This window comes from Drosophila suzukii, chromosome X (genome assembly GCF_043229965.1).
Source record: "Drosophila suzukii chromosome X, CBGP_Dsuzu_IsoJpt1.0, whole genome shotgun sequence".
Classification (NCBI taxonomy): Eukaryota; Metazoa; Arthropoda; class Insecta; order Diptera; family Drosophilidae; genus Drosophila; species Drosophila suzukii.
The window spans coordinates 13,818,789-13,845,193 of NC_092084.1; the positions used below are offsets into that span (position 1 = coordinate 13,818,789).

General features: G+C 41.4%; 4 protein-coding genes across 9 annotated transcripts in view; 3 read left to right on the forward strand and 1 right to left on the reverse strand.

Moving 5' to 3' along the window:
- Window positions 1-4,421, forward strand: part of cyr (cypher) — a 49,611-nt gene extending 45,190 nt beyond the window's left edge. For both annotated transcript variants that reach the window (XM_070997631.1, XM_017086588.4), the window contains exons 4-6: window positions 1,909-2,085; window positions 3,228-3,372; window positions 3,799-4,421. In XM_070997631.1, the coding sequence (XP_070853732.1) occupies window positions 1,909-2,085; window positions 3,228-3,372; window positions 3,799-4,178 (702 nt within the window). In that variant the 3' untranslated portion in view covers window positions 4,179-4,421. The remainder of the gene's footprint in view (window positions 1-1,908; window positions 2,086-3,227; window positions 3,373-3,798) is intronic.
- A 1,531-nt stretch (window positions 4,422-5,952) lies between these two features.
- On the forward strand, window positions 5,953-8,015 carry LOC108019186 (WD repeat-containing protein 46). Its single transcript, XM_017086957.4, has 2 exons — window positions 5,953-7,747; window positions 7,806-8,015. Exons 1-2 carry the CDS (start codon window positions 6,065-6,067, stop codon window positions 7,947-7,949), a joined length of 1,827 nt encoding a protein of 608 aa, XP_016942446.2. The 5' UTR covers window positions 5,953-6,064; the 3' UTR covers window positions 7,950-8,015.
- On the reverse strand, window positions 7,956-10,048 carry LOC108019185 (testis-expressed protein 10 homolog). Its single transcript, XM_017086956.4, has one exon. The coding sequence runs from the start codon at window positions 9,956-9,958 to the stop codon at window positions 8,045-8,047; it is 1,914 nt and encodes a 637-aa protein (XP_016942445.2). The 5' UTR covers window positions 9,959-10,048; the 3' UTR covers window positions 7,956-8,044.
- Window positions 10,049-10,945: 897 nt separating this feature from the next.
- Window positions 10,946-26,318, forward strand: Gclc (glutamate--cysteine ligase). 5 transcript variants are annotated; one of them, XM_017086692.4, is made up of 6 exons: window positions 10,946-11,100; window positions 11,527-11,691; window positions 22,799-23,425; window positions 23,673-24,844; window positions 24,919-25,100; window positions 25,160-26,318. In XM_017086692.4, the coding sequence occupies exons 3-6, from the start codon at window positions 22,801-22,803 to the stop codon at window positions 25,347-25,349; spliced, it is 2,169 nt and encodes a 722-aa protein (XP_016942181.2). In that variant the 5' UTR covers window positions 10,946-11,100; window positions 11,527-11,691; window positions 22,799-22,800; the 3' UTR covers window positions 25,350-26,318. The 5 variants fall into 5 exon arrangements, with proteins under 5 accessions (XP_016942181.2, XP_016942182.2, XP_016942183.2 ...); XM_017086693.4 differs by having other exon boundaries at window positions 10,958-11,067; XM_017086694.4 differs by lacking the exon at window positions 10,946-11,100 and adding an exon at window positions 11,144-11,402.
- The last annotated feature ends 87 nt before the right edge of the window (window positions 26,319-26,405 follow it).

Genomic DNA, 26,405 nt, shown 5'->3' on the forward strand with positions numbered 1-26,405 from the left:
CAGAGCGGCCTTAAATGGGTCAAACAAATCTCCAACTGACGCTTCGCTACTTCTTTATGTTGTTGGATTGGATGTTGTTGGTGGTCAGGGCAGCGCTAGAAAAATCACACGGCTTAATTTCTGTTTTATTTTAACGGAATGGAACGGGAGAGAGGAGACAAGAGACACCAAAGACACACAGAAAAGCATTTGCATTTTATGTTTGTTTTATTGTTCAAGTCTTCCGTTTTAGCACATTTCATTTTCTTTTGCGTTGGTTTATTGTTTTATTTCTTTTTTTGCTCCTTACTTCTTCTTCAAGCCACTCCAGTGCGATTGCAAATTTATGCGCGCACCCATCACAGGTTGATTTGTTTGGTTTAGAAACACTTCTGGGTCAGAGCGTGGAGGAAAAGTGAAATAAAAACCGCGTCTTTTGTCTGCAAACGCCGCCAATGATGGTGACCCACATTCTGGCATAGAATCTCTAGAATGTGGCCCACAGTGCAGGTACCGTTAAACGGAAGAACACAAGGCTATCGTTATCGATCCTGATGACTCGATTATTAAGCCATCGTAGTTCATTCTATAGATAAGTGATTTTCCAGGAATTTGAAAAAGTTTTCAATGTCTAACCGACATTTTTATTTTACCTTTTTTAGAGATCTCCAAAATCCGGGCGATTATTAAATTGCAGAGTTGATAATCAATAAGTTATCGGTTCCGTGACGGAAGCCTTTTCATCTGCAATCAGCAGATACATTTGCATTTGTACAATCTTTTTGCACGTGAACTCGTTTGAACTTCCGCAACAATTTGCTTTTTCTCGTTATTGTCTCAGGTTTCGCATTCACATACACCCGCACATGGGGAAACACGTGCTTGGGCGTGTAAATTGAAACTAAGCTAATCAACGTGCTCTGGGAACAGTACTTCTTTTACATACCCTGTCTGGAGATATATGAGTAATAGTTGTAAAATCAAATTTTGAGTTAACAAAGATACGCGACAGAACCAGTTGGGAATTATAGGGATAATTTCAGAAAACTTGAGTTTTTGAGCTATAAAAGGTTACTTGAACATTACTAGACCCTTGAGATTTATCAAACATATACCAGGGTATACGAATTTCGTATTTGCTCAAGTAACCCTGCTTCCTCGCTTTTGTTTCAGTTACCACCAACAATGGCGAGATGTAAATCGCAGCGTCTTGTAATTTCATACATCTGTTTCCAGCGATCGCACATGCATCATATGCCACATACCATTTGCACTATATATGCACTATGGCGACTCTTGTGTTGTTGTCATTGAACTTGGCCACATGACGTTTGCTTTGCCACCTTTTCTCGGTTTTCTTGGCGGTACGAGTACTACATTACTTATACGTAACGGAAATGACCGAAATGTCGGCGTTTGAGCCACTGTGTTTTGTCAACCCGAATTATTGTATAACCGGCGATAAAAGAAGACCATGAAAAGCACACAACTGGTTGGGGGTTTTGGGTTCGAGCTGAAGTTCAGGTTCAGGGACAGTGACCACAACGGGAGACAGGTTCATTTGCCCAGTTTATCACACCATATGTGACATAATAAATGCATGAGGTGGTTCTATAGTTTTACATTTCCTGGAGTTCTTAAAGTTTGTTTGTTCTTGAGACAGACTTTAAAAAAATGTTTTATTATAAATGTAAGGCCTGGAAAATGTAAAAAAATTTAAATCTTTGGTAGTAAAATCATCACAAAGGATCATAATCAGGACTTTGTTATTAAAGTAGCCCAAAGGTTATAGCTTTTTAAAAAAAACTCTATATAAAGAGAACCTTTGAGAACCCACTTTTGAGGTCGTACAATGTTCGCTACTTAAAAACAAGCTTGTTTACCATGCATAGCTATGGATATACTAATTTCCCCCGTTTCCATGGCCAGGTAATGCCCGCTCTGCACACCCAGCACCGCCCGGCGGAGGAGGGATGGTCCAAGCAGCACGAGGAAGACCTGGTGGAGCGGACGTTCGCGGCCACGTTTCCCGCCTTCAAGTTCCCGGACCGCGAACGCCTCCACGTCAGCTGTGGCGTGCAGCTCTGCAAGGGGAAGTGTCCGACTGTAAGTACCACATACTTGCACTACACACTGTAACAATAGCTACACAGGAAACAAATCTATCATCATCCAAATTTTTAGAAAATTATGAAAATTACAGAAAAATGGCTCAAGCCAGATTTTTTCTATGAGAGTGGACTATCATTTTTAACACAACAAACTTATTCATCAAGTTTCTAAACTCAATATACTTTTTTTTTCAAAAACATATTTTTTTACCTTAAAAAAAATTGTATTCTAATATTTTCTACAATTCTACAATTTTTATTTTTACTTTAAAGCTAAAGATTAATCTTTTGATCAAATGAAAGGGAAAAATGTCCCAACCTGCTTACCTACAGACCTTTTCCCAAAAAGATTCTTAAATATGGAGGTCACGAGTTCGATTCCACATTCAAAAATTTTGTCAAATATTTAAAAAATGTACACATTTCAAATTAGTACGGTGCTTGGTGCTCAGTTTTTAGACTTTAAATTAATATTATTGTGCGATAGCCTTGATGTGAGGTCATAACGGAAATCTAAAACCATTGAATTAACTTTTTTTTCTGTGTACCGACAAAATACACCGCTTGTATGCATCTCAATTAATTGCAACGAAAACGAAAGTGTTGCCACCGCCGCTTCTGCTGTTTTGTGCTGCCCATCGTAGCGTGTTGTTGCGTCTGCTAATTAATGTGGTTATTGCACCGAAATGCAGCCAAGTGGAGCCACATACCCACTTAGCCACCAGTGCACCACCCGATGCACTGTCTCCACTGTTTGTGTCTTCACTGCACAGATAAAAAAAATATAGATTCAGTACTTGTATCTTTTGGATAAGTAAAAGTCACATATCATAATATGATAATTAAAAGTCGTAGGGTGTATAAAATCCCTTTTTGCTTGATCCTTACATGGTATAACAATTTTTGATGACTTTATGTACAAAATTTTACATTTAATCAATGTAAAGTTATTTAAATGTTCAAAATATCATGTAAATTCCACTTAAACTGACAATATATGTTAGATATTGGCTGGAAAAGGATGTATTCACATTGTTCAATTACGTATTATAATACACATCTTTACAAGATGATCATAACACAACAAATTTTGTTCTGTGTAGTTACTACATATCTCGGGTTCCCTTTCGATTCCAGCTAAACTGTCGCCAGAAGACGCCTCCGCCGGCGTTGAGTGCCGAGCAGCACCTGGCCCGCATCGAGGTGTTCAATTCGCTGGCCGTGACAGCTCCCCAAATCGAGGTGGACCGTCTGCGGTACGACAGGCGCCACAATATGAGCGGTAAGTGGGCGGGATTGGGGGCGGATGAGCGGGTGGATGGGGGTGTAGGAATGCGTGCCAGTCACGGATGCCGTACCATCCAAGTTGGGGGCTCTTTACAACTCAAACATTTTTTAATTTCCTTCACTAATTACTTATAAACACTTTAATCTTAAAGTCAAACTTTCCTAATATGTTTAGATTTTCACTATCATTACACAATTGAAAAATTAAAAAAAAAACGATTTGGTTAAAAAAAGCTATACTATTATTATAAAAAAAGGGCTTTGTGTTATATAACTTGCTTTATAAAAATAATTATTTGATTTAAAGACATAAAAATAATTGAATATACTATAATTTTTGAAGAATTCACCTGAAGAAAAATATCTATAATTTAATCGGTACACCTTTCATGGTCCTTATTAAACTTAGATCCAATTTCAGGTGAGGATTACGCGCCGCATGTGAGGGGTCAGCCCGTGCCCGGCGAGGGAACCCTCTGCCTGTCCATCTCCAAGCTGGCCATCTCCTTCTGCGTGCTGGGCCTGATCTTCCTGGTGGCCGTGGTGGTGGCCATCTTTTCGCTGATCCGATCGCGTCGTCGCGATCGTCGTCATGGAGCCGGTTTGAGTTTGGGCTTGGGACTGGGAATCGCCGGGACGAGCACCTCGAACAGCAGCAGCCGGTTGCATCGGGATCGGGCTGAGATCTGCACCTCGATGTTCTCATCCAGCAGCGAGTCGGCTCAATCGCAGCCTCGTTTTGGGGCCAAGTTCCTGATGCCCTACTATCCCAATACCCTGCCCTATGGCCGAGTATACTAACTACTTGGTTACTAGAGGGGCCTCCCAGAGACTGACGGATTCGTCTAACGAGTGGTACCAAAATAAGGTCTAACTTTAGCAATATTATCGTAGTTGCGTAACGATTGGTGGGTCGAAAGGATCTTGAAAGCGTTTTGCAAGCGGTTTGTGGGCCAAAATGTGTTTTGATGTCCTTTCGCTGTAGTTGTATTTAATAATCTACATATATGTAATCTACAATAAATGCAAATTAATAAAAGCAAATTCTATTGTTTTTAAAAAATGTTTACTTCTCCAGCTGCAGTAAAGTTAAAAAAAAAATTCGAAACCTGGTCAAAAAATAAATCTTCCTTAAAATGACTGGAATCGATAGCAATTGAGGCAAGCTGCTCAAAACAGTCGGTCTTTTAGCTGTACGCCTTGATTTGACTAAACTACGACTGAAAAACCACTAAAAAATGAGTATTTTTGACCAAAATCTGAATCCCAAAAAAAAACCGACCTCCCCCCTACAAAAAATGAAAAAATTTGTCAAAAAATACATTTTCCTTAAAGTGATAAGGATCAATAGCAATTGAAGCAAGCTGCTCAAAACTGTCGGTATTTTAGCTGTACTCCTTGATTTGACTAAACTACGACTGAAAAACCACTAAACAATGAGTATTTTTGACCAAAATCTGAATCCCAAAATAAACCGACCTCCCCCCTACAAAAAATGAAAAAATTTGTCAAAAAATAGATTTTCCTTAAAGTGATAGGTATCGATAGCAATTGAAGCAAGCTTCTCAAAACTGTCGGTCTTTTAGCTGTACTCCTTGATTTGACTAAACTACGACTGAAAAACCACTAAAAAATGAGTATTTTTGACCAAAATCTGAATCCCAAAATAAACCGACCTCCCCCCTACAAAAAATGAAAAAATTTGTCAAAAAATAGATTTTCCTTAAAGTGATAGGGATCGATAACAATTGAAGCAAGCTGCTCAAAACTATCGGTCATTTAGCTGTACGCCTTGATTTGACTAAACTACGACTGAAAAACCACTAAAAAATGAGTATTTTTGACCAAAATCTGAATCTCAAAAAAAACCGAGCTACCCCCTTACAAAAAATGAAAAAATTTGCCAAAAAATTAATTTTCTTTAAAGTGATAGGGATCGTTAGCATATCTAGCAAGCTGCTCAAAACTGTCGGTCTTTTAGCTGTACGCCTTGATTTGGCTAAACAACGACTGAAAAACCACTAAAAAATGAGTATTTTTGACCAAAATCTGAATTCCAAAAAAAACCGAGCTACCCCCTTACAAAAAATGAAAAAATTTGCCAAAAAATTAATTTTCTTTAAAGTGATAGGGATCGTTAGCATATCTAGCAAGCTGCTCAAAACTGTCGGTCTTTTAGCTGTACGCCTTGATTTGGCTAAACAACGACTGAAAAACCACTAAAAAATGAGTATTTTTGACCAAAATCTGAATTCCAAAAAAAACCGATCTACCCCCTTACAAAAAATGAAAAAATTTGCCAAAAAATTAATTTTCTTTAAAGTGATAGGGATCGTTAGCATATCTAGCAAGCTGCTCAAAACTGTCGGTCTTTTAGTTGTACGCCTTGATTTGACTAAACTAAGACTGAAAAACCACTAATTAATTAGTATTTTTGACGAAAATCTGAATCACATAAAAAACCGGATTTAAAATCAATTTTAAAACACCGCGGGTATTGACTTAGTTATTTTAGTATTTGGTATTTTTCGTAGTATTCTAGGCCCACCACCCGAAATGGCCTAACGCCACCTGGCCAACAGCTGATGCGAAGAAGAAGAAGCAGCACGTGCACGTTGTTGTCGAATTTGAATTAGTTTTGTTTTTAGTCAGATTTTAAGTTAATACCGCCCTGCAGCGCCACCAAAATGACCAAAACTGCGCCAAAAGAGCGCCCAAAGGCCAAGACGCCCTACAAACGCTACTTTGAGACGGAAAAGGGCATAAAAACGGAGAACGATGACGGCGGCCTGGAATATGTAAAACTAAAGAGCAAAAACCGACAAAATTTCACCGGAGATTTCATCAAAATGAATGATAAGGCCAAGAAACCGCGTCCCCAGAAGGCTCCGGCCAAGCCCACGCAAAAGGAGCTGGAGTCCAAACCCAAGAAGAACCCGATTCCCGAAGAGATCCTCCAGAAATACTCACGTGGCGAGCAAGTGCAGCCAAAGGGCGTGAAGACGCGGCACTTCAAGGAGAAGCAGACGCGCAAGGAGGTCTACCTCGAGTATGCCACCGAGCAGGCGGCCCGCACGGAGCTCCTGCTCCAGGAAACCGCAGGCCAACTGGAGGCCGACGACGGCGAAACCACCGCCGAGTACAGACAATCCCAGATAGCCGAGAACGTGGACCTCCAGTCGTCGGCCAAGCATTTCAATCTGAACATGGAATTCGGCCCCTACCAAATGCGATACACCAAGAACGGCAGGCATTTGCTGCTCGGCGGCAGGCGAGGACATGTAGCCGCCTTCGATTGGGTGACCAAGCGGCTGCACTGCGAATTCAATGCCATGGAGAGCGTCGAGGATGTCCAGTGGCTGCATGTGCCCACCATGTACGCCGTGGCCCAGAAGACCTGGGTGTATTTCTACGACAAGAAGGGTACTGAACTCCATTGCATCAAGCGGCTGAACCGGGTAAATCGCCTGGACTTCCTGCCCTACCACTTCCTTCTGGCCGCCGGCAACAATGCGGGCTATGCATCCTGGCTGGATGTCTCCATTGGCGAGCTGGTGGGTAATTTCAACACTGGACTGGGCGATATACGCTTGATGCGCCACAATCCCCGAAACGGAGTGCTTTGCATTGGCGGCGGACGTGGCGTCGTGTCCATGTGGTCGCCCAAGGTTCGTGAGCCGCTGGCCAAGCTGCTGTGCCATTCGACAGCCATGACAGCGCTGACTGTGGATCCCAAGGGCCAGCACTTGGTCACCGCTGGTCTGGATCGGGCTGTGAAGGTATGGGACATTCGAATGCTGGTCCAGGACAAGCCGCTGACTCATTTCCAACTGCGCCTGGCCGCCAACGAGCTGGATGTCTCGCAGCGCGGCATGCTGGCGTTGTCGCAAGGCACCTATCTGGAGACCTATTCGGATCTGCTCTCCGGCGGTGGATCGGGTGACGGAACACGGCTGCCCTACCTCCGCCAGCGCTGCGATGCCTTTGTCCATGGTCTGCGTTTCTGTCCGTACGAAGATGTGCTTGGCGTGGCCACGGCCAAGGGCTTCCAATCGCTATTAGTGCCTGGCTCTGGAGAGCCCAACTTTGATGCCCTGGAGGACAATCCTTACGAGACATCAAAGCAACGACGGGAGCATGAGGTGCACGCCCTGCTCGAGAAGATTCCGCCCGAGCTGATAACCCTGGACCCGCTAGAGATCACCGGCGTAGACGCACCCACGCTGCAGGAGAAGATCGATGCCAAGAGGAAGCTGTTCCATGTGAAGGCGCCTCGCATCAACATGAAGTCCCGCCACAAGATGAAGGGTCGTGGTGGCACTGCAAAGGCGGCGCGCAACAAGCAGATCGTCAAGGATGCCAAGCGCAAGGTGAGTGGGAGGTCCAGTTTTCCTAAAAACCTATGTCTAATAACTTTTACGCCTGCAGGAGTTCATTGCCGAGGTGAGGGAGGCCAAGAAGACCGTGATCAATCAGCATACAACCAAGGAGGCTGCCAAGGGCAAGGACAAGGCACCACGCTCCGTCCTCGATCGATTCAAACCTAAACCCCCCAAGAAACAGAAGACCTGAGCATAGTTCGTCTTAAGCAAGAGGAATATAATGTATACATTAAACTATTTGTAGAAGCTATACAAAGTGTGTATGTGTCGGTGGACGGGGGAACGCTAATTAAAACCCAACACTGCCTTCAGGTAACCAGCAATTCGACCGTTCTCCGCCTGTTCCTCCAGCTGCTTCAGTGCGCGCTCCAATTGTCCCTCTTTATCCGACTCTCTTGCATAATAGAACAAATTAAGGACTCGCTTCTGGTTCTCAAACTTGTCCTCGGCTTCGGAGTCGCCCGTGACCTGCAGCTTAACCAAGTGGCTGATCACCTTTGGGGAAGACTGGATCAGAGCGGACATGAACACTCCATTCAGCTGGCGACAGAGCGTGGCCATGGCTCGCAACGTGGCCTCGCCCACTGTTGGCTTCAACAGCAACTGTGGCAGATAGCTTAGGAAGGGAGCGAATCTCGCCTCGCCGCCAAAGCGCTTGTACAAATCCGAACGTTCCACAATCTCGCAGAGCAGATTAAGTACCCGAGTGGCCACGCCTTCGCGTGTAGTGAATCGCTGACCCACATAAGACTCAATGGTTACGCTCAGCAGGCTGATCAAAGGATCCGCCACGATATTTAGAAGCGAGGTAGCATTTTCGAGGAGCAGTGGGCGCAGTGAAGCCACTACTAAGAGCTGCTGCTCCGGCGGCATCGAGTTTAGGCGCTCCAAACACTGTTGCATGTAGGAAATCAAATGCCCATACAATTTAGCCTGCTTTTCGTTGGGGTTTGGAAAGAACTTGCACGTTAGCGGAACAATGCCCAGGTTTTGCGGCAAACAAAGTTCTCCGCCATCTACTGCTCCCTTGTCCTTGGTCGACTTCTTGGCCGCCAAGGGAATCTGTTGGTAGGGAAAGCGACTGCCGTCCTTGTCCAAAAAGTTAACCACGAACTTCTGTGCATAGTTCTTTCTCAGCCAATCGCTTAGTTCCTTGGTGTTGTGCTCCGTTTCATGCTGTGCGACTAGGGTCCAGAGCAGGCTCATTAGACTGATGACCACATGCAGACTGGCCGCCGCATCCTGGCTGAGCAGCGGCTGTTGCGGCTGCGGACGCACCTCCAGCCAGTTGTCCTGGAGGAGCGGGAGCAGCTGCTCCAAGTAGGTTTGCAGCTGTGTACCCTCGGCACTTAGTTTGGGTTCCTTGAGGATGGCGTATATATCGCGGTTGTCCTTGGGCGTGGGACACAGCACATTGTAGTACTGCGGACGCATCTCCTCAAAGTGAACCACACGAGCAACGGGCGCTTTGGCGTTCTTGGAGCTAACCAGCGTGCCAAGGATCTGCTGCAGGCGGATAAGCACCTTGGTGCGCCACTTCACGGTCGTCTGCTTGCCCTGACCCAGGTTCAAAGTTAAGGTACGATTCGAGCGCTCGTTGTCGTGGCGGGCGCGGGAGATCATGTCGATGAAGTTGCCGATAATAACGCTGGCACTCCGCTCCGCCAACAGAGCCGGCGGCACACGCTGCAGCAGGACGTCGAGCATGAGCAGGGAATCCTCCTGAATGGCGGGCAGCACGTGGGTCATGGCGCAGCGCAAATAGGTGGCAATGACATGAAAGAAGGGCGCCACCGCCTGCGGCTGCAGGGCCTCCAGCAGAACGTCGAGCGTCTTGAATGATTCCTGTCTCGCCGAGCGCTCCATGTCCAAAGCTCCGGCCGCAATGCCCTGGAACAGCACGTTCAGATGGCCAATAAGATGATCGGCATTGCCGGACTTCAGGGAATCGCGCACATTGCGCAGCGCATCCTGGCGGAACTTGACGCTGTGATGCTTTAGCCGGGAGAGGGTCTCCTTGAGATTGAGCTGCCGCTGGCCGAATTCCGTGTAGGAGGACTCCTTCAGCTGCTCCCGAATCTCGATCTTGCGCACCTTGAAGTCCGTCTTGGTCACATTGAGGCCCTTGGGCAGCTTGGCGCCCTTCAGCTTCACCTTGGCCTTCTCCGCCCGCAGGTTCTTCTTGTGGTGGCCGCCCATTTTCCTAGTTCTGAAGGAGATCGGCGCAGGATTTCCGAATCAAAAACAATCAAAACATGTGCGCTAAAACACAGCTGGCAGTTAGGGTGGCCATATATGTGTCCAAAAACTTATCTAGTATATACCGAAAAAATTTATTTATTTGTAATGCACTTAGAAAAACAAACTTTATTACTTCATAAAATTTGATTTTTATTAAGATGTTTTATTGAACACTTTTTCTTTTAATTCAAGGAAGTTTTATATAACCTTTAATTTTAAATATATATATTTGATAGATTTTTATTAGGATCCCAAAGGGAAACAAAATTAATTTTAATTTATTTTGACAACATGAATTTATTATTTAATTTATCAAAGTAATAAATAACCCAAAAATATACTGCCAAAAACCTTAACAGTTTTGAAGTCAGGTAATTATTATAACATCCTGCAGAGCTAAAATATCCTTGCATGAGCTTGTTGTTTAGCTTAACTTCATATATCTCATGAAATATTAAACACATTGCTGTAAAATCAGTTTAAAATAGTCGAACATTGATCTCGAAGGATAGGAAAACTGTTGAGGATATGAAAAAGTAAATTACCAGTTATGATGAAATTACAAACTCCAGAATGTTCCAGAATGTGGAAATTCAGAGGTGGAGTACAAATTGAATTAAACAAAAGCTAAATCCAAACTTCTAGCTAAGATAGTGTCCTCTGATTTGTAATTTGTTTAGGAAAAGCTTATATTTGACGAGATAATGGCCAAATACCTATTTGTGAGAGGAATTTGAAAATGGTAGAGAATAGATTAACTAAAAAAAACTAGCTTTATAGAAATTAAAAGCAATCTATATGTCTACCTAGAAATCTTATAAAATATTAAAAAAAAGGCTAATTAATTAATTAAATTAAGCAACACGTGCTAGCTTGCCTATCGACCTATCGTTATCGGGTAGCAAAAAGCACTAACGCTTGGCGGGCAGTTTTTCTCCCCCATCACCAGCTGGGCACATTCAAAATTTGTATTTAAAGTAGGAGCGTTTTATTGTTTTTTATTCATTTTAACAACGCTGTTTACGTTGGCGGAACTCTTGGCGGCAAAGGAAACGCAATTAAGACGCGTACGAACCAAAATTGCAAATAATATAAACACGGTAAAAACGAGTGGAAATATTGTGAAATACCCACACGCACACTATCGCACAAGCACTCACACCCCCACACCACTCACCACAATTCCAATTGGAAAGAACCTTTCCGGGCGGGGGAGCACGTTTCGTTTCGCCTGAATTTCGCCCGTGATTTTAGAGATTTCTCGATCTCAATTCCGGTGGCAGCCGCATTTCTATAATTAAAACTGAAAAACTAAAACAAAAAGAAACTATATTTTTGAAAAACCTGTACGCAATATCTGTTTACATCTTAAGAGAGAGCAGCAGCAGCTGACGCCGCAGCTGTAAGTTTTATTGGAGGGTGTGAAGTGAGGAAAACACGCGACCCGCTATTATAATCATTTGTTATTTTACTTTTTTTTTTTGTTCTTGTAATAATAAAAGTAATCGTGAATTCGATTTCGATAGAAATACCCACACACCCACGCACCGACACCGTGTCAGCAACAAAATAAAGGAAATCGTGAGAGAGCAAAAACAGCGGTAAATTCGGCAAATAACGTTACACAACCTACCAAAACTGCAACACCAGAGAGCGGTAGAAAGAGAACGAGAGAGGGAGCGCAAAAGGAGGTCAGTGCACATATTTTAATAATATATTAATCGCTAGTAAATAAACGCTAGTACATAGTGAGGGAAATAAAGAATCTAAACATGTGTTTTATGATATTTTCAAAAGTTAGTTGGCAACAAATTCCCACAATTGATTAGAAAAAGGGCGACCTGTGGATTATTTTCTAGTAGACGCAGTGGCGTATCCAATAGGGTATTTAGGACACATTTTTGTAGCATACTTTTTAAATAAGTCAAATTGGGGTCTTACATGCTTTTAGTATTTTTAAGTATATTTCAATTAGGTGAAGTTATTACTAGTAAGTTCTCTCTCTTCAAATTTACAACGTTGCGGATACGCAACAGCTGAGAGGACATTTCTTATTGGAACGAGTACGCGCGCGTGTACCGTTGCTTTTGTTTGTGTTTGCTTTTGCGTTTTGTTTGCGCGTGTGTGCGTTTGCGCCTTCCTTTTTTTTGCCGGTAAATTGTTGTTGGTGTTTTTCCCCCGGCTTGTGTTTTTGTTGCTATTACTGGTATTTCATTTAACACTAGTGACGCGGCAGGTTTTATAATGATTTCGCTCAAAGCGGGTCAAAGTGGCAAGACCTTGGGCTCCGTTCGGCCCACAGCAGTTGGCAAAATATTAGGAGTTTCCAGAAGAATTTTTAAATCTTATGATTTGGAAATAGCTGTACCAAGAACTGATCTTTAGAAATATTGATGTTTTCAGAACATGGAACTAAATTTTAGAAAGTATTGGTTCTTAAAATATGTATTTATTAGTTATAGGCAAAGAAAACCATAGTTTATTATAACAGATCATTTTTATAAGATCAAAACGTAAAACGTAACGTAATAGAATGTACCATTTATTATAAACATTTCCTATTAACGTTTGGAGTTCAGCGATTTATCACTAATTTGTTTACTAATTTTCTGGCTGGCGCTGTAAATAATTGTGTCTATAGGTACATTTTGTAAATGCGTAATTACCAGGGCAGCCAACTACTTTTTTTTTTTTGTATTGATTTTCTATGTTTGCCGTAATTACCGGGCAATTCGATTTTAAGTATCCACCGGACTTTGTTGTATATTTTATGGTGTGCAGTTGTTGTGGTCGCAGCCTTGACATTCGTTCATTTTAATGAGCATGTGACTTACACCCGGTTTTTCTTGCCCTTTATCCGGTTTTTTTTTTCTCTATATGTACACTTTTTTGGGTGGGAATCAAACGACCTTGGGTGGAAACTTCTGGCATTCTCGTATCGAAAAAAAAGTGGAGCTGCAATGGCTTCCTAATCATCGATATAAGGCCCGGCTATTCCGGGATTTTGTCGACTCACTGTTTGCCGGCAAAAGTGACGTCACTAGCACGCGAGCAGATTGCTCATACGCCGCGTTTGACTGAGCGTCAATGGGGTATTCCTCTCCAGCAATGCCCCCGATAAAGATCCCCCCCCCCGTGGGAGAAGAGAAAAAACCCCAAAATATGGGTGGAATATGGAAATGCTGGCCGCAATTTCACCACAATATGCAAAGCTTCCGGCTGACGTCATATCAGGATAGAGGGCATAAAAGGGAAAAGGAGAATGGGAGTAGCAGCGAAAAACAAAACATCATATCACTTTGCTTTCCTGATCTATCAGCATGAACATGCAGAAATATCTCACGAATTATAAACGTGACTCACTGAGCTACAGTGATGTTTCTATACAATGAATTCATGAGAATAAAGGGGAAAACAACCTTAGTCATTTTATTTTATTATAGTATATTATAGTATTTAAAATCATAACATTAAGACAGCAAACTTAGTCATTTTGTTTTTAATGGTTGTTTTGAGATTTCATCTAGTAAATACTTATTAAAATGGAAATCGCTTAATTTTATTGTAATGAAACTAATATAGTTTTATGAAACAGAGTGTCTACTGTATTTCCCCCTCCCTTTCCTACGCATCTCACGATCAATTACGACTGTTTGTTGTTTGATAGCAGCGTGCAAAAAGCAATCAAAGCTTTTCAATGCCTTTTCCAGTTGTTATGACATTTGCAATTATTATCGCACCATGACTTGCCCCAAAAGCCAACTGTAATAGATATATGAAATGTATATTTATATCAGATAGATAAGTACATTGCGCATACGACCGGGGTCCGTTCAGATAGTGCCATTTGGCCTTGCCTTTATTGAGCGGCCTAATCCCATCCATTGTCACGCACCAAAAAAACCTCTCGAAATGCCATAGGCATTTGCTACACAGAGCGAAAATTATCATAATTACTCATACACATCAGCATGACTATTTAAAATATGTTAAAGGAGTGTTTTTATCACGGTTTGCCCATCAACATGTTGAGATATAGGGGCTGTTATCTAGGCCATATCAGCATGATATTTAAAATATATTATATAAATGCTTTTATCATGTTTTTTCCCATCAATTTGTGGAGTTGCAGAGGTTGTTATCTGGGCCATATCAGCATGATATTTGGAAAATATGAATATGATATCTCCAAACACTTTTAAAGACTATTTTCTTTGGCATATCAGCATGAAAGTTGAAAATTAATTACAATTGAGGGCATAATTTATTTATTTTATTTTTTATTTATTTTTCTCTGTGAATTTCTTTCTGTGTAGAGACCAGGTGACAATTTGCTGATGCGCATTAACGGCCAACTTGTTTGAGTAATAGCTTTTATACCTGTATTATTATTATTACCCGTGATTGCTATCGTTTTTAATGCACGTTGTGTCCTTGTTATTTGTATCTTTTTTAAGAAACCTATATTATTGATATATTAATGAATATGTAAATCAAAATATTAGATGGGTTCTTGAAAATTTCTCAAGTTTTTTGACTGCTTTTTGAAAAAAGTAGAAGTTAAAGTATTTTAGTAGCTTGCTAAGGAAACTACGAAAAACCACAAGCTATAAACATTTCACATAAACACGAATTTAATGCCCTAAAGTGGAAGAATTTTAAGTACCTTACTAAAAACCACAAGCTATAAAGTTTTCCTCAAAGAGATGTATATCTGAAAGCTAAAACTATGCAAGTTTCTAGGTCGTTTGCTGTTTGCATCGAATAAACCGCATGATATAATGAGACTTGGTGATATTTTTCGATATGATCGCAGACTTAATCGTTTTCAAAGTATTCAAATGGGGATCTCGTGACTTAGAGACTTCCGAAGTTCTCCAGACGTAACGATCTTAACTCAAACTTTATTACTCATCGCTCAAGTGCAGTGCACCCCTTGCAGTGCCCCTGGTTAATTAAGTGTCGTTGTTCAGGAAATGAATTTTAGCAACCAAATGCGATAAGTCACATGTTTGTTAGCTGGTTTCTTTTTTTGTTATGTACTGTATTGTTTTTTGTTTTTCTCTGTTATTGTTATTATGGCTTTGCACTGGCATTAAGTTAATTGTTTTATGATTTTAACGACATGCGCACACACAAACTAAAGGATTTTATTGGATCCTAATGACATTTCCGTAGGGCATATAGACATTCAAACCCCTCTGCTATTGGATTCCAACTGTCGGGCGAGCTAACATTTTATAGAGCAACTGGCCCGGGTTTTCTGTGTTGATTTACCACAAAATGCGACATGGTTTAAAGCAAACAAACAACTGTTTTTCAATTAGCAATCTTCATTCGCGAGCAATGAATACAATGTGGCGAAAACAGACAAACACATAGTGAAAAATTAAAAATAAAAAGAATACATCTGGTTGCGCAAAAGTGTCACATGGTTTACATTATCCACAAATTCTGGACAATAGCGGGACGAATATTACCCAGATTATTGTGTTTAGATCGCATACAATATAACTCTATTGTTTTGACCCTTTTGCCAACGAGTGCGTCACTCCTGCGGTTGTTCTGGATACTTGTTTGCACTCTATTTTACGCAATTGAACGATGGACGACTGTTGCTAATTAAACAACAACTGACAACGAATTCAAATAAATGTATATTCGTATTTATATATGGATACGCATTTATTTGCACAAGTGCATCAACTGACAGCGAAAACAATTAGCGAGCAACGAAAAAATAAAACCACCGAAAATGATTAAGCCATTGACACACACATGCTCTTGCCATTTAAAGCGTTAAAAGTGGGCGACAATTGGGGGGAGGGGGTTGTGAGGTAAGGGGTGCGGTATTATAAAATGTTTGCTAATTTGTTTAATAAAAACATCATTCACGTCTGTAGAAAGATACATAATCCAGCGATACGTATGCATCTACGCAAAATGATCAAACAAAACAAAAACAGAAGTCGCACAAAAAACACTCTAATATGCTTAACCTTGGGTTAAAATAAATATTACAAAAATTGTGTTATTACAAATTTGTTTATTTGTAGAACACAAAAAAACAACCCACTTTGAAAAATATGTGAAATTAAAAAGTATAAACCCATTTTATTTAAATCTAATAACATCTATTCTAACCTTCGGTTAAGAGATTTACATTTCTTGCTTATCTAAACCCTTGAACACTTAACGCTTAAATTAAGTTAATAAATATTTGTTTAGTTGGGGATCATTACAAAGAAAACCATTTTGAACCCATTTTATTTAAACCTTTAACTAACTCTTCTAACCTTCCGTTAAGGGGTATTATTTCCTTGCCTATCTAAACCTTCGGTTACAAGGAATTCAAATGGCAAGACTGAATCATTTAATAGTGGTTCAGGTATTTGTTAAATATTTATCATACCCTACTTTCTTTATAATTGTGCCACGCACTGCACACTATCGTCAGGCAATCAATTAGGAAATTAATATTTTTGCTGACGTATACGGGTCTCGTCTTTCACATTCCTCGCCAGACGGAATTCTTCGCTTTGGTTCCCATATGCATAATACACGCCACCGGCCGGGCCCCCGAGAGCTTCCCGGAATCCGGCGGAACCCCTTGTAATACCCCCTTGATATACCCACAATCCCCATAATCCCCCTCGTAATCCCCACCGCCGCGACTGTCATGGCCAAAGTGAATTTATTACGTCGCAATTCAGTGCGACGACGACCGTTTTATGAGTCGTATACGTAATCTGTCCGTTATCTTATTATTTTTCCTATGCACTTTGCTTTTAGAAGGTATTTCTTCTACTATTTCTTCATATTTTTTTTCTCTTCGAGCTTAAAGAACTCGAGATGCATGCTAAGCATTAATTTCATCTCGTTCTCAAGTGATTCAATTCATTCCAAAATGTGATGATGGGTGGCAAAGAATGAGAATTTTCAACTTGTTTGGGCTTCGATTTTGTTTGAATTTGCATATATGTAAGTGCATATATCTGCAATTGCACATAGTTCTCGCCCATTGAATTTTTCCCGCTCTCACCGAATGGGAAATGGGTTTGTTTTCTATTTCACTTGCCGACTGGCGACCCTGAAAAAACATGGCAAAGGCATCTCAGTTGGCTGTGTGTATGTTTTGTTTTGCATTTTCTATTGCTTCTTTCCGCATTCGATTCGAAATTCTGACTGTACACACGGAAAAAGCAATGTTTGCTAAACAATATCCATATTACAATGTAGATATATCTGAAAGATAAACAAATGTGTAATATTTTTCTATCTATATTATAGGTATATTTATAAAAAATAATCCTATAACATATCTACACATACCTGATAACATAAATAAATGTGTAATATTTTTCTATCAATATTATAGGTATATTTAGATTATTTATCTATTACTTAAGAAAATTGTAAACATGTTTGAATAAGGAATCTCATTAGATTTTATTTAATGCAAGCGTCAAAAATGCTGACAAACCAATCTACATATTATCCTATCAAGACTTTTATATCTAGTTTATTTTGGTATAGCTTGATGCTCTTTTTTGGCTAGCTTAAAGTAACACTTTAAAATAACTCCTTAATTTAAATTTAAGTTATCAAAAGATTTTTCTTGTTGGGCAATACTTTAAAATGATGTGCGGTTATCAAAACCAAATTCTTTTAGGGTTTATTTTCGGTGTAGAGAGGGCGGATGTTCAGATTCGCTTGGTTTCCGTTTGGGGATCATGTTCATGTGCCTTATGACTGGTGATTGACTGGTGATTTGGCGACGCCATTTGAAGACCCTTGAAAGTGTAAAAAAAAGAAGAAACGAAACGAAATTAAGGCACATTGCGTATACGCAGTGTAGTGCGCATTGGAAAAACCTTTAATTGGCCAAATTTCGGGCGAAATTTCACACGATACCGAGTACAATAGATAAAGAGTTGTAATCAGTCTAATTTTTTTGTGTTTTTGTTTTTTTTGTTGACCATATGTCGCGTCTTATGAACTGGGCTTATCAGTCAGCCGCTCAGTTATGCGACTTCCCAACTGTCTTTTTATGGTTTTGTAATGTGTACTTCTAGAAAGGCCACGAAAACCGAGTGACTCATACCCCCAGGTCTTAGCCAACTTTGCGTAGTTTAAAATCTAACAAACACAACCACAAAATGGTATCATATTGTATTGGCTTCGCCGCTTACTGTTTTCATAAATGACATGGCAGAAAAAAAAAGAACGCAAGAAATCCGAATGAAAATTAAAAAGTGAAAATCATTGTGTGGCTGCCCTTCGTCAGTTTCGATTGCGATGGTCAGGATCTGAAATCAGGCATCAGAAAACCGAACAGCGATTCTCTCAGCGGACATATAATTATATATGCATTTACAAATGGGGTCTATGAGGGCGGTGACGTTAGAATTAAGGCGAACGTGCTAAACTCAAAATGTACACATTAATTAACAGCCCCAAAAGCTAACAAACAAAAAGGAGGAAAAAAGATCACAAATCGTAAGGGCAATTTATTTTATACTACATTTTCATTTTAAATTTAGAATTCTAATGCTAATTGGCAGCCAAAATAAAAAATAATAACATAAAGATAATAATAGGAAGAACCTGAATAATTATAATACAAATATAAGAATATTATAATAGAAAAAGGTTTAAAAGCAATCTAGCTAAAGCCCTAAGATAAAGAAAACTTGTACACTTGTAACAGGAAAAATTCATAACGATAATAAAGATATAACGATGTTATAAAGGCAGTGGTGACTTGCCTTCCAGTAATTTGCCTAATCCCGAGTGAAAGATAAAGGCTGGGTTCCCGCATCGAACTGCAATTACCAAATGAGGGGCACTTGTGGCCTCTTATCTAACCCCTATATAACCCTATACCATATATGTACAATGTACATACTCGTATGTGAGTACATGGGCATGCTTGTGCAACTGAGACTTATCTAAGCGCATTTGCATCGTCGCAGTAAGTCAGGCAGCAAATCAACCACCCACCCTATCTTCTCCGAACTTTTCCGAGCCAAGGAACCAAGGAACCACGGAACTCAGTACCAAGAAGAAGATACCCATTGATAGACCCACACAAGTGCCCACTCGAGAGCACCCCTAGCCGAATCTTTTTTTTTTTCGCGTCGAACTTGTTGATTTGTTTTCGAGTTCACATTCAATTGGTTGCCAGCTGTGATAGGAGATTCCAAAAGTGCAGGCATTAAGACGATAAGTATTTAGTTTTGGAGGCAGGAAAATAGTCATACGCTCATACAATCGTTCATAAATAAACCACAGTCGAGTGAGTCTAGGCCGATTGATAGAAAGATTAATTAACTTGTTATAATAAAATCAAAAATAATGATAACGCGGCCAGATAGGAAATTCCAGAAGAGTTGGGTTTAAGATGATAAGTTTTGAATCAGGCAATCGATATATATAAACCATATTCGATTTGGGGAGGTATATGTTTATAAAGGCTGTCCCTGAATTCTGAAGGCCGAAAGCGAATATCAAGTTTACAATATCAAATTATCTTCGGTGTAATTGACCGCCAATAAAATAGACTGATAGATCGTATTACCCAAGTTATTACAAAGTGTTATGACGACAAAGTTGGTAAATACTGGGCGAAACTGGTACTAAGAAAGTGGATAGCTATTCGTTGTTTGGGATATCAGGTTTATTCGAGTTTAAACTTTATAAATTCTTGTCGATTATTTGGATCGATTCGATATTAAAAGTGGGCCCCAACACTTGCGGTTTGGGTTCTTGGGAATGCAACAATGGTATTGCAGCTGTGACGGGACCAGAGTTTCCAACGATACTACCTGGAATTGTACCTACTCCGATTTCACAGAGTCTTCGAAGTACGAACATTGAATCATGTACGGATTTAGAAGCTTAAGCGAAACGAAAACGATGATATACTAGGGGCAATTGATTGAAATCTATGCGTTTCCTCTCCGACCCATTGAATATTATAAAGTTGGCGAAACTTGATTGGCAGTTATTTACAATTCAGATGTGTCGGCTGAAGTATTTTGTGGACAAAATAGCGCCCCCTTCCCCGCCGCAATCTTTATTGTGGCGGTGGTAAATCAAACCAACAAAGCCCCCGAAATCTATAAATATGTATCAAACTTAATATATATAATAAACCCTTCCCACCAGATTATCAGATTCGACAAAATGTATTCCTCCTCCACCACGCCTGTCGAGTAATTCTAAATATAATAAATAACTGCTCAAATAATTATAATAGCACTTGATCGTTTCGAGTGCCGTCCCGTGTTCCATGGATCACATTTATGGCCCGATCGTCCAGATATGGACTCCTGCCCCCATATTCCTTGGTCTTCCGTTCCGTTCTGGCGGAGTGGGTTCCCACTGGGCCCAGTAAACCCATCACTCGGAATTCGGATTCTTCGGTTCGTCGTCAAGTCAAACGATCCGATCGACATCGGCAGCGTAGCGCTCCATAAAAAGCCGGAGTCTGGCCGCGTATATATTTAGTCGCTGTTTGGCCGTGGATCGACCAAAACCTTCTGGCATTTCGAAACTAAGAAACGGATATTCCAGTTGTAAATCGCAAGTGTAAATAACCAGCGAGCGAGATCCACATTTAGGAAAAAGGTATCCCTAACTAAAGTGATCTTCAGTGAACGATCTTTTTTTTGAGTGAAAAGTATTGTATTATAGTTTCGGTGAAATATTATATCGAACATTCTTATGAGGAATATTAGTTTTTTTAAAGGATTCCTAACATAGATCCTTCTTTGTTTCATGTTTACTACTAAAAGTATTTTAGAGTTCTTATAGATGTTTGAATTTGAAATAAATGAGTAGTAGTAAGGGATGGATTCAGAATTATGGAATAAATTAAAGAAGAAGAATTTTGGAATTATTTGTAAAGGATTAAAGATTAAATATAATACAAACTTTTAGAAGTTTTTTTCATCAACAATGCTTAGTTAAAAATTTCTTAATATAATATAAATAAATAAAACAATAGTAAAGTGCAATATAAAGATGATCATAGAATTTCTTTAGCCAGAACTTAAGATCTTCAATAAATTTATTTGAAACAAAAAAATCTTTCAATTAATTGAGATAAATTTAAAATATTTAAAATTCTAGAACCATCACACAAAATATTTTCCATTAATGTGCTTTTACTTAAAATATTTTTTGTATTTAAAAGTGATTTCTGTAATAAGGTTCTGATAGATACTAAAGTGGTTCGGCTTCTTGGAATTCGTTTCAAGATTGTCAGAGATCTGTTTAAACATAATAGGATTAGATTTCCAAAGGTATTCAACAGTTGGCAGCTGAAACATTGCACAATCGTGTCAAGAACTCGAAACTGTCGCTCCGAATTCCGTTGTAATTGCGTTTTTGGCCACGATCGGGTTTATTATTATAGGCATTATAAGTATAGGTAGCACGGTCCACTGGTCGCTAGTTGGTCTGACTTTCTGACATTGATTTCGGGGGAAGCTGGTGGGGATCGGATGTCGGATGGGGTGAACTGAAGTCAAGTGAAGTGGACTGGAGAGTGGAGTGTTTTATTTTTTGTTGGTTATTCACTTTGAGTGCTGTGGTGCCGCTTGTAAATCTGCGATCTGAAATTTTTGATTCCCGCGTATGATTCAATCAGTTGGAGTGGCCCACAGCAACTTGTCGGCTGTCTAAATATACATATACTATATATTTTCCAAATATACATATATATATATATACAGACGGTTGTGGAATTATACCCAAAGGCTGCCTCTACCCCCTTATCAATTATTTGATTAATATTTGGTCGTCGCACCTTATCAATTAATTGAGTCAAATGTTGTAAATTGTGCGAGTGTCAAGACCAAGGAGCAAACAACAAAATAATGCACTTGGCTTTGGCACACGAATGCACTTGTGTCCAAAAAAGACATTACGTAGATAAAGTAATTGATTTCGGGGGAATTGGATGTGAAATTTGAACAGCAATCGGAGGCCATTGACTGACGAACGGCGAAGACGGGGTATTAAGAATTAAGCGTGCTTGCACTGAGAGAAATACTTACAAAGTAATACAAAAATTGGAGGAAATAATATGAAATATATTTTGGTACTTACAAATGCTGCTGCACCGTTTACAAGCAATATTTTCTTCATTAATCGATTAATCTTTCTTATAAATATAATGTAATAATGGGATATTATATTATTATAATATCATATAATAATAATATTATTTTTATTTCTATTTTTAATAACTCAAAATAGAGTTGTAAGTGAAATACTTTAAGGTTCGTTTTAAAAAAGTCAGACTGTAATTCATGTTATTATTTAATATTGATTAGATTTCAAATCGTATTGATAAGAAAAATCAAAACAATCGTGTCTGATATTGCTAAGCTTCCTTATTCATTGTTTTTTTTTTTCTCCGCGTGTGGCCCAGTCATATATTGTTTATGCAATTGCATTGAAAATGCAAATTACAAATTGCAATTGCATCGATTGCAGTTTTCTATGTTTCGAATGCGATTGCACAATGTGCGAGTTGCAATGGAAATGGAAATGAAAAGTTGAGTGGAGAAGTGATGGTGGGGCTGGTATTCCGGGTGATAATGGCGCAGTAGTCGTAGTAGTCTGTACCAGACGTCACACCGGATCGGTTTGGATCGGAATCGGTCAGGTCGGGGCAGCGAAAACACAAAAACAACCAAAATTTAAAGGTCCTATCTTCCCACCTACCCCTCTATAAAGTTGTAAAACCCTTAAGTAATCCCCATTTTCCCTTTCATATCTTTGCAGCAATGGGTCTACTGAGCGAGGGCAGTCCACTCTCCTGGGAGGAGACCAAGGCACTGGCGGATCACGTCCGTGAGCATGGTGTCAACCAGTTCATCAACCTGTATCACAGACTCAAGGATCGCCAGGGCGACATTCTGAAGTGGGGCGACGAGGTGGAGTACATCATTGTCAAGTTCGATGATGAGCAGCAGGTGGCCCGGGTGGCCCTGCGTGCCCAGGACTTGCTGGCCGAGCTGAATGAGAAGGAGCTGGCCGATCCCAAGGGCGTCAAGTCGTTGTGGCGTCCGGAATACGGAGCCTATATGATTGAGGGCACACCCGGCAAACCCTTTGGCGGTCTGATGGCCCACTTCAATCTGGTGGAGGCGAATATGCGCTATCGTCGCGAGGAGGTCACCGAACTGCTGGCCAAGGATGAGTGCGTCATGTCCATCACGAATTTCCCGCGCCTGGGCGCCCCAAATTTCACTTATCCACTGGCCCAGCCACGTCCCGAGGATCCACTTAGTTCGGCCCGCTCGCTCTACTTTCCGGATGAGGCCATCTTTCCGGGTCATCCGCGCTTCAAGACCCTCACCCGTAACATTCGCAAGCGACGCGGCGAGAAGGTGTCCATCAAGCTGAAGGGTGAGCATTTCTATAATTTAAGGGAGAAGCCTGTAAACGATGCAGCAGCTGAATTCATTTTAAAAGCGCTGTACCGTTTAAATCAAGCTTTAAACGATGCACCAGCTGAATTCATTTTGAGAACGCTGTATCGTTTACAACAAGCTCTACACGATGCCCTGAATTCGATTTGAGGCCGCTGCATCGTATACAACCAGTTTTGAAAAAGCAACTAAGATGCTAACTAATTGTATCTTTACCCCTGCAGTTTTCAAGGACACGAAGACCAAGCTGCCGGTGGAGGGTGCCCCGCCTGGTGAGCCGGATGTGGTCCTCTTGGACGCCATGGGCTTCGGCATGGGCTGCTGCTGCCTGCAGCTGACCTTCCAGGCCTGCAACATCACGGAGGCGCGACGTCTCTACGATCAGCTGGCTCCCCTGTGCCCCATCATGTTGGCCCTGACGGCCGCTTCGCCCATTTACCGGGGCTACCTTACCGAGTCGGATTGCCGCTGGAATGTGATCAGCTCGTCGGTGGATTGCCGCACAGAAGAGGAACGCGGCCTGGTGCCGTTGGATAAGCAAAAGTTCCGGATTGCCAAGTCGCGATACGATTCCATCGACTCCTATTTGTCGCCCGAGGGAGCCAAATACAACGATGTGCCGCTCACCTACGATGAGACGGTGTATCAGCGTCTAATTGAGGGCGGTATCGATCATCTGCTGGCCCAGCATGTGGCCCATTTGTTTATCCGCGACACGGTATCGCTGTTCAGCGAGAAGGTGCACCAGAACGACAACGAGGATACCGATCATTTCGAGAACATCCAGTCGACCAACTGGCAGACCATGCGCTTCAAGCCGCCGCCACCGAATAGCTCGATTGGCTGGCGTGTGGAGTTCCGACCGTGCGAGGCTCAGATCAGTGACTTCGAGAATGCGGCCATCGTTTGCTTCGTGGTGCTGCTCACCCGGGTGATCCTCTCCTACCAGCTGAACTTCCTCACGCCGATCAGCAAGGTGGACGAGAACATGCAGACCGCACAGAAGCGGGATGCCTGTCGCAAGGAGAAGTTTTGGTTCCGTAAATCCTCAAAGACCACCGAACAAAGGGCGGCCAAGGCGCAGGCTCAGGCCCAAGCTCAAGCTCAGGCTCAGGCCCAGACGAATGGCAAGAACAGCTTGAATGGCAATGGACTGGCCAATGGAAATGGCAGCGAGAATGGCGACCAGGAGGAGCAGCAGCCTCTGACCAATGGTACGGCCAAGATGAACGGACATGGCAACACCAATGGCACCACCAACGGCACCACCAATGGATCCACCAATGGCTCCACCAATGGCTCCTCCAATGGCGCAGATAGCGATCACACCGACACCGATGACGAGGAGAACGAGCTGTTCCAGCTGCTGTCCATCAATGAGATTTTCAATGGCAAGGTAAGGGTCATATATACATTTATAAAGACGGGAATACTTGATAACTTACGCCATCTTGTCTCTGCCCGCCACAGCCCAACGTGTTTCCCGGTCTGGTGCCATTGATTCGCAGCTATTTGCAGTCCATGGAGGTGGACACCGATACACACTGCACCATTGAACAGTATCTGCGCTTTATTGAGAAGCGTGCCGCCGGCGAGCTGATCACCACGGCCACCTGGATGCGTGAGCAGGTGCTCAGTCACCCGGATTATAAGTAAGTGATATCTTTAAGATATACAATCTGAAGATTAACTAATCCGAAATCTTTAACAGGCAAGATTCCGTTGTGAGCGAGCGCATCAATTACGATCTGCTGAAGCGCATCCAGGGCATTCAGGAGGGCAAGCAGGTGGAGCCGGCGCTGCTCGGCCAAGGCTATCATTCCAAGACGAAGACGAAAGACTTCATTCCGCCGGCGCTGCAGAAGCAGCTGGCCAAGAACGGCTGCTGTGAGGAGAAATGATCGAGGAGCGCGCTGCGGACGCGACCAACGCAGCTGGCCGCCGGTGGCCGGCGCATGTGATTCGGGTTTTGTGGGTCCGTTTGGATGTAGTGCGGCATATTGTTGAGGGCAAAAAGCAAAGGCAAAGGCAACGGCAACGGCAAAACGAACCGAAACGATACGGATACGGAGCAACATTTATCAATATTAATTTTATAGCATAATTTAAAAAAAAGGAAAACGAAAAGGATTAACAATTAGCGTGCACCAGGATCCTAATTGTGGACAAATGTTTTGCGGCCGTGCGTGGCCTTTGGATAAATGCGCAAAGCAGGCAGACAGCAGCAGGAGGAGGAGGATGGAGGATGGATTGAGGACTGAGGAATGGTTATGGGGCACATGAGGATCCCCTTGCGCGGATCCCCAGCCAGCCAGGTTATTATCCTCCGCTTCACCAGGCTCTCGTCGTTATTGGTTTCGATGGAATATCGGGATCCTTCGAGCCCTCGATCACAACTGATTTGCAATAGTTGAATAGATAACAAAAGAGAACTACGAAATCTACTATATACCAATGTCAAGGACTACAACAACAACATAAATCTCAACCAAGTGCCGTTCCGCAAGACCTACAAAAAATATGAATACATATAGTTCAAAACGAGGCAAGGTTAAAAGCGTATTTCTGTTTGTTTTCGTTTACATCATATATATTTATTATATTATTCCTATTCTTATAAATGCAAGTACAATGGAAAGTTGTTTATTTTTTTTAAATAGATCTATTTACACACCAACACACACACACACACGCAAAACACACATATGTCTAAAAGTGGCCTGCTGTTATTAAACTAGATATGATAAGTATAACTAAAAACAACACTTGTGCTATTATAATTTATTGTGTATGTAATTGTTTCACCATTATGATACGATTATGATTTATTATGACCACAAGCAAGCAAATAAACGGAAAAAATTGTTGAATCTTTAAACTAAACAGAATTGGGTCGTCTAGGACTTGTGGACTTTTGATAAGATGCCTTCTTCAACCGAAAAAAACTGTACTTAAAT